The sequence below is a fragment of the Colobus angolensis genome, unplaced genomic scaffold (genome assembly GCF_000951035.1).
Source record: "Colobus angolensis palliatus isolate OR3802 unplaced genomic scaffold, Cang.pa_1.0 Scaffold327, whole genome shotgun sequence".
Classification (NCBI taxonomy): domain Eukaryota; kingdom Metazoa; phylum Chordata; class Mammalia; order Primates; family Cercopithecidae; genus Colobus; species Colobus angolensis.
In genome coordinates, this window is record NW_012116566.1 from 338,452 (window position 1) to 345,005 (window position 6,554).

Here is a 6,554-nt window from a genome sequence, read left to right on the forward strand (position 1 = left end):
CGCGGCCTCTGTCGGCCCGCGCCCCGCTCGCCCCGTCGCCCTTTGCCTCCCGCAGAGTCCCCTCGCGGCAGCAGATGTGTGTGGGGTCAGCCCACAGCGGGGACTATGGTGAAATTCCCGGCGCTCACGCACTACTGGCCCCTGATCCGGTTCTTGGTGCCCCTGGGCATCACCAACATAGCCATCGACTTCGGGGAGCAGGTAAGCCCGGCCCCGCGCCCCGCGCCCTCTCGCCCTGCCTTGGCCTTACACGCCCGGACACTGGGGCGGAGGGGAGTCACCTGCTCCGAGTCCCTCTTTATCCTGGAACATTTGGTCGGGTGTGCAGCTTGTCAAGGGTGACTTTTCTAGCACCCCATTCTCTCCCTCCGTCCCCTCAATTATTCAGCAGACTTTTCCAGCCCTCTCTGGAAAATGTTAAAGACTGAATGGTGTGAAGCTTCACCTATGGATGGAAGGGTTTTTAGTGCACGGCAGTATTATGTAATTTGCAATTATGTAAACCTCAGCTCTGTAATTAAAATGTAGTTTCTAGTAGCTTAAGTGCTGGGTTTTTATTTACCAGTGGCTGGTGGTAATGGTGACGGTGGGGAAATTCTGTTTTATAATGCGTCCAAGTTGATTTCCCAGGTACTTCTAATTTTTAAACATCTGTTTCGTAGTCCAGGTAAGGATTAGGGGTATCCCGAATGGGTCCTGATAAGCCGGTCTTGACCATTTCTAGTTTGGGATTTCTTTTTTTTCCTTTTCCTTTTTCTTTCCTACCTTCTTTCTTTTTTTTTTTTTTTTTCATGGACCACTAAAGAAGGGGAGCACATTTTTGTTTGGTGTCGCCTTCTCGTCCTTGTTTCTTTTCACGTTTTCTCCATGTGGCGTCATTGCAAATCTAGCGCTGCAGGCTCTCCAGCGATGGGGCATTGGCACCCCGCACTTTGCATGTGGGGACCGTTTTGGCAGGGCCACCAGCGGGATGCAGCTGCGTCCTAAGGCCGGGGAGAGGATTTGGTGATGGGGAGGCAGTGACATGCCACCCTGATGGGCAGGTGTCCCAAGTGGCCAGAGCGTGTGACGAGCGGCACTCCCGTATTGTGGTACTGTCTTCTTTCCTTTTAAGTCAAGAGACTTAAACGGATATTTATATAGAATATGCGCTTGATTTGATGCAGTACTCATTGTAAAAGCCAAACAGCTTTCAGGAGGCAGTTACAAACCGGAGATTTGTTTGACTCCTTCGTTTGACGAATATCTGTTTGGATTTGTCTCTCTGTGCTCAGAACTTTTGAATAATTGCAACTCTATAAGCTCCCTAATATGTAGCCCACATTGTAAGCTACTTTTTACTTTGAATTTTGTTGATGATAGGTGTTCACAGTATGGCATATTCTCTGGAGACCTTTGTTTACAGAGCCAACCAATGTCCTTTGATAAAATCTTGTCTGTTCTATTGCCACTGTGTCCTGCCAGTGCCTCACAAGGGTACCCCAAGGGCTTCTCCTTCCCTGCTCCACCCTGTACCTGCCCACCTTCCCTTCTTTCTATAGTAACTGGTTACTTTAAACATTTCCTACAATCTGTAGAAAAGCTTTTAGACGTGAATTTACTACATGGCCCATTTTAGATGAGTCAAATGCTGTATATTCACTCGAGCCTTTCCTATTTTAAGGCTTACTTTCTTGAAGCTGTCCCAAAGGTTGTCAGAAAGCCCAGGCCGCTCATCTGAACTGGTGTGTGTTTGTGTGCATGTAAGAATCATATAGAGATAACTAATGGAAATAAGAGTAGTCTGTGTCATCATTAAACCACCTGATGCATACCACAATATTGCCTCCCTTTTGCCTTGATTTAATGAAATGTTGACATAACTAGGTTTGATTTTAGTATAAGAAAAAGAATCTCCTGAAGTCACAAAAGGGAGGTTAAACATAAGAGACAACTAACTAGATGGTTTATCCTCACGGGTCTAATAATTCTAACTCATCCTTAAAACATTGCTAACCTGATTATCATGGCTGATGTAAGCACAGTACTCAACGGAGTTGTGTTTTGCAGAGAAGCAAAATGTTATCAAGCAAAGTGTCATTTGAGGTCCTTTTCCCGAAAACACCAGAGTATTTATGAGGTTATAGGCTGCCTGGCGGGCGGAGATATTTTATCACAGAATTAAGGGTGGAGAAATGTGGGGAAGAAATTGATAGGTTTTCCAAACATTGCTTTGCCTTCTGGTGTCAGATGATAATTGTTTTGCAAAATGTTGCAGGGTGAGAGAGAGCGAGACTTGCTTACTCTTTCTCAGCATTAAACTGGAGGGAAAGAATTACAGTGGGAGCTGAAGAGTGGCCTGATATGTGTGGGTGATGAATAGAAGAACATTTTACCCCAACTCTTCTGAAGCACAGTAAAGAGGAGGAGAAATGAACCAGTTTGCAAGAGTAGGTCTACGTTAGCTGAAAATATGCAGTCCTTGAGTTTATATGGAGTTCTAGACAGACACATGTAGGTCCTGCTGCTGAGTGGGCAGGTGTATTACACCTTGCTGGGAGTGAATGGTGGCATATTTGTCAGCGATTTACAAATCCTAAGATGGAGAGGTAGCATGGGAATACAAAGGTCAATGCAGCCTCAGGTTCACATGTTTTTGAGATGATTAAGACATGCAAAATTAGGCTGGGCAAGGTGGCTTATGCCTATCTATGATCGTAGCACTTTCGGGAGGGCAATCTTTGGGGGGCTTAGGCTAGAGGATTGCTTAGGCTAAGGTGGGAGGACCACTTTAGCTCAGCAATTAAAAACCAGCCTGGGCAACATAGTGAAACCTCATCTCTATTAAAAAAAAAAAAAAAAAAAGAAAAAAAGAAAAAAAAAAAAAGAGGCCAGGCACAGTAGCTCACACCTGTATGTAATCCCAGCACTTTGGGAGGCAAGGTGGATGGATCAGTTAAGGTCAGGAGTTCGAGACCAGCCTGGCCAACATGGTGAAATTCCATCTCTACTAAAAAATACAAACAAACAAACAAGAATTAGCCAGGCATGGTGTTGCATGCCTGTAATCCTAGCTACTCAGGAGGCTGAGGTGGGAGAATTGCATTGAACCCTAGGAGGCAGAGGTTGCAGTAAGCCAAGACTGTACCACTACACACTCCAGCCTGGGTGACAGAGCAAGACTCTGTCTTAAAAAAAAAAAAAAAGAAAAGAAAAGAAATGCAAAACTAGAAAGTAAAACCTCTCATGAGCTTTTAAGTTCCTGGCTTGTCAAGAACAAAACAATAGCACAATTATATTAAATGTTTCTTCGATGAGGTGTTTTATGATGATAAATATCACAGGTCATGGTTTCTTGAAAAAACATGTACAGATCTTTTGAAATGGAAATCCAGCTATGTACAAGATTCCACTGAAAGTTAAGTAAGCTGCACATATGAGACCATGTAAAGAAATTGCCTGTTAATGACCCCAGAGCCAGAGTGTGTGGAGGGGCTAAGGAAAGAGCCTGTAACAGTCTCTCCAGAAACTTCTGATTTTCTCCATGAAAATTACCTGTTGTATACAGATTTCTTAGCCATTTTATAGCTCAGTCAGGGAGGAAACCAAATATTATGGACTATTTCCTCTAACAAAACTAGCAAAACCTATTACCACGTTTTTTCAGTTTTGGTAGTGGCAGTAATTTGAGGTGGTGAGGGAGCGAGGTTGAATTTTTATACTAAAAAAAGCTCTATGGAATAAAATGATCTGCCCTGTCTCTACATAGGCACCAGAGAAAATGGGAACACATCTCCTTTTGCAGAAACTGAAATAACGTTTGTATTATAGAGCGCTATAGGTATATAAAATACTTTATGATCATTGTATATCTAGAATTTTATCTCAATGTTTACAGATTGAGAATCAAAGTATTAATCACTTCCATTAATTGAGCACCTAGTATGTGCCTATATCTCAGCATATGATATATATAAGGAAAGAATGAGAGGCCTACACATGGTAAGGTACTTGTTCAAGACGACACAAGCAGTAAATGGCAGAGCTAAGGTTCAAGCCCATACCCCCCTGGCCCTTACAAATTTAGGAATAAGTTCTAGCTTTTCTGATTCCCAGACTAGGTCTAAATTTAATCTTAACTGTCGTATATTGAAAAAAATTTTTTTTTTTTTGAGACCGAGTCTCGCTTGTTGCCCAGGCTAGAGTGCAGTGGTGTGATCTTGGCTCACTGCAGCCACCATTTCCCAGGCTCAAGCGATTCTCCTGCCTCAGTCCCCCAAGTAACGGGGACTACAGGTGTGCACCACCACCCCCGGCTAATTTTTGTATTTTTTGTAGAGATGGAGTTTCACCACGTTGCCCAGACTGGTCTTGAACTCCTGAGCTCACGTGATCCGCCTACCTTGGCCTTCCAAAACGAGAGCCACCATGTCCAGCCTGTGTGTTGAATTTTAAAAACTCAACAGATGTAGGATGATTAAAAGGGCTCCCAGGAAAGGGATATTATGACAAATAAGTTCATTTTAAGAAAAGCTGAATTACCCAGATAATTAAGTCAACACTGTATCTTATGTTAACAAGGTTGGCATAGCTTTTGGTCAGAGTGGGGGTGGGGGGAAGAAACAACTGATACCTCACAATAAAGTTGTTTAGAAGTCACTTGGTCTTTATCATTAGAACAATACAGATTGCTAAGGAAAGGAACATATTGAGATAGTCTTTAAACAATATATTTCTTTTAAAGTATCTGCAAATGTTCATTTGATCTCACCATGTCCAAAGAATTGTTACTCTGTTTAAATTTGGTTCAAAGTCCCCAATTTCCTTAAAAGCCAAATTCACCAAATGACATAGAACAAATTAGTGAACTTTTTTTTTTTTGAGACGGAGTCTTGCTCTGTCGCCTCGGCTTACTGCAAGCTTCGCCTGCCGGGTTCACGCCATTCTCTCGCCTCAGCCTCCTGAGTAGCTGGGACTACAGGCACCCGCCACCATACCCGGCTAATTTTTTGTATTTTTAGTAGAGACAAGGTTTCACTGTGTTAGTCAGGATGTTCTCGATATCCTGACCTTGTGATCCGCCCGCCTCAGCCTCCCAAAGTGCTGGGATTACAGGCGTGAGTCTCTGTGCCTGGCCTGAACTTTTTTTTTTTTTTTTTTTTTTTTTTTTTTTTTGAGGTGGAGTCTCGCTCTGTCGCCCAGGCTGGAGTGCAGTGGCGCGATCTCATCTCGTTGCAAGCTCTGCCTGCCGGGTTCACGCCATTCTCTCGCCTCAGCCTCCTGAGTAGCTGGGACTACAGGCACCCGCCACCATACCCGGCTAATTTTTTGTATTTTTAGTAGAGACAAGGTTTCACTGTGTTATTAGCCAGGATGGTCTCGATCTCCTGACCTCGTGATCCGCCCGTCTCGGCCTCCCAAAGTGCTGGGATTACAGGCTTCAGCCACCGCGCCCGGCCCAAGCCTGAACTTTTTAAAAAGGTACTCAGTATTACTTAAAATGTTAAGGGCAACGTTGCTGTGAAGACCTTGAAGGAGAAAAGAAAGTTGAAATTGTTCTCACTTAAGAAATGGGTTCTGCCTAGGGCCAGGTAATCTACTCTTTTACGCTCAAAGGAGAAATGGGACTGGGTGTGGTGGCTCACACCTTTAATCCCAGCACTTTGGGAGGCCGAGGCAGGCAGATTGCTTGAGACCAGCCTGGACAACATGGAGAAACCCTGTCTCTACTAAAAATACAAAATTAGCCAGGCATGGTGGCAGGTGCCTGTAATCTCAGCTACTTAGGAGGCTGAGGCGGGAGAATTGTTTGAACCAGGGAGGCGGAGGTTGCAGTGAGCTGAGACCGCACCGAATACCTCAGTACCTTTCAAATACTTTAGATATTTCAAATTGCCTTGTATGATTTACTGAATTTGGTTGGGTCTAATATGATAATTCGAAGACCAGAGCTGTTTATCTGTGAATGGAGAGTTTTGCACATGAATTGTGAGAATTTCTGGAGTTAGATGTGTAATAGGAGTGTTCATATATCTTCAGCCCTTTCTATTTAGGAAACCTAGAGTTAGGCTTCCACAGTATAAGAGGGTTCCAAGTTATTAATATCACAAGACGGACAAAAAGAGACGCCCAGGAAAAATAGCTTGGAGAAGCGCACCCTCTCCACACCTCCTCCCAAAGTACAACAGAAATATTTCATTCGATTAGGAGGAACGGCACTAAAAAGGACAGGTGTAGTCTATGGCACTGGCTCCAACAGGGAAGAGACTCTTCATCCAAGGTCACTGAGCAATGGAGAGGACCTCCTTTGACAGTGCTTAAGCGCTTGCCTTAAGGAACAAGAAGACAGGGATCTGTTTTAAGATTCACTTCCCAAAGCGCTTAAAGAAAGAAATGGAAATCTCAGGCTAAGGCTCTGAGTCACTGTGAGGGAGACTTTTCCCCGTCCAGTCTATTCTGTAGTAACAGAATACATTTCAAAATAATTATTTTTCCTAATTATAAATAGAAGTAATATCAGCTAATTGTTTAAAGTTTGGTAAATATTTTTTAAATGGGAAAAAGTACCTCTAATT

The 6,554-nt window shown here is 43.5% G+C and overlaps 1 protein-coding gene across 1 annotated transcript in view; it reads left to right on the forward strand.

The window, feature by feature from the left end:
• The first annotated feature begins 6 nt into the window (after positions 1-6).
• The window catches only part of ANKH (ANKH inorganic pyrophosphate transport regulator), a 166,416-nt gene continuing 159,868 nt past the window's right edge, over positions 7-6,554 (forward strand). Inside the window, exon 1 of the mRNA XM_011951762.1 lies at positions 7-201. Within this exon, the coding sequence (XP_011807152.1) occupies positions 106-201 (96 nt within the window). The 5' untranslated portion in view covers positions 7-105. The remainder of the gene's footprint in view (positions 202-6,554) is intronic.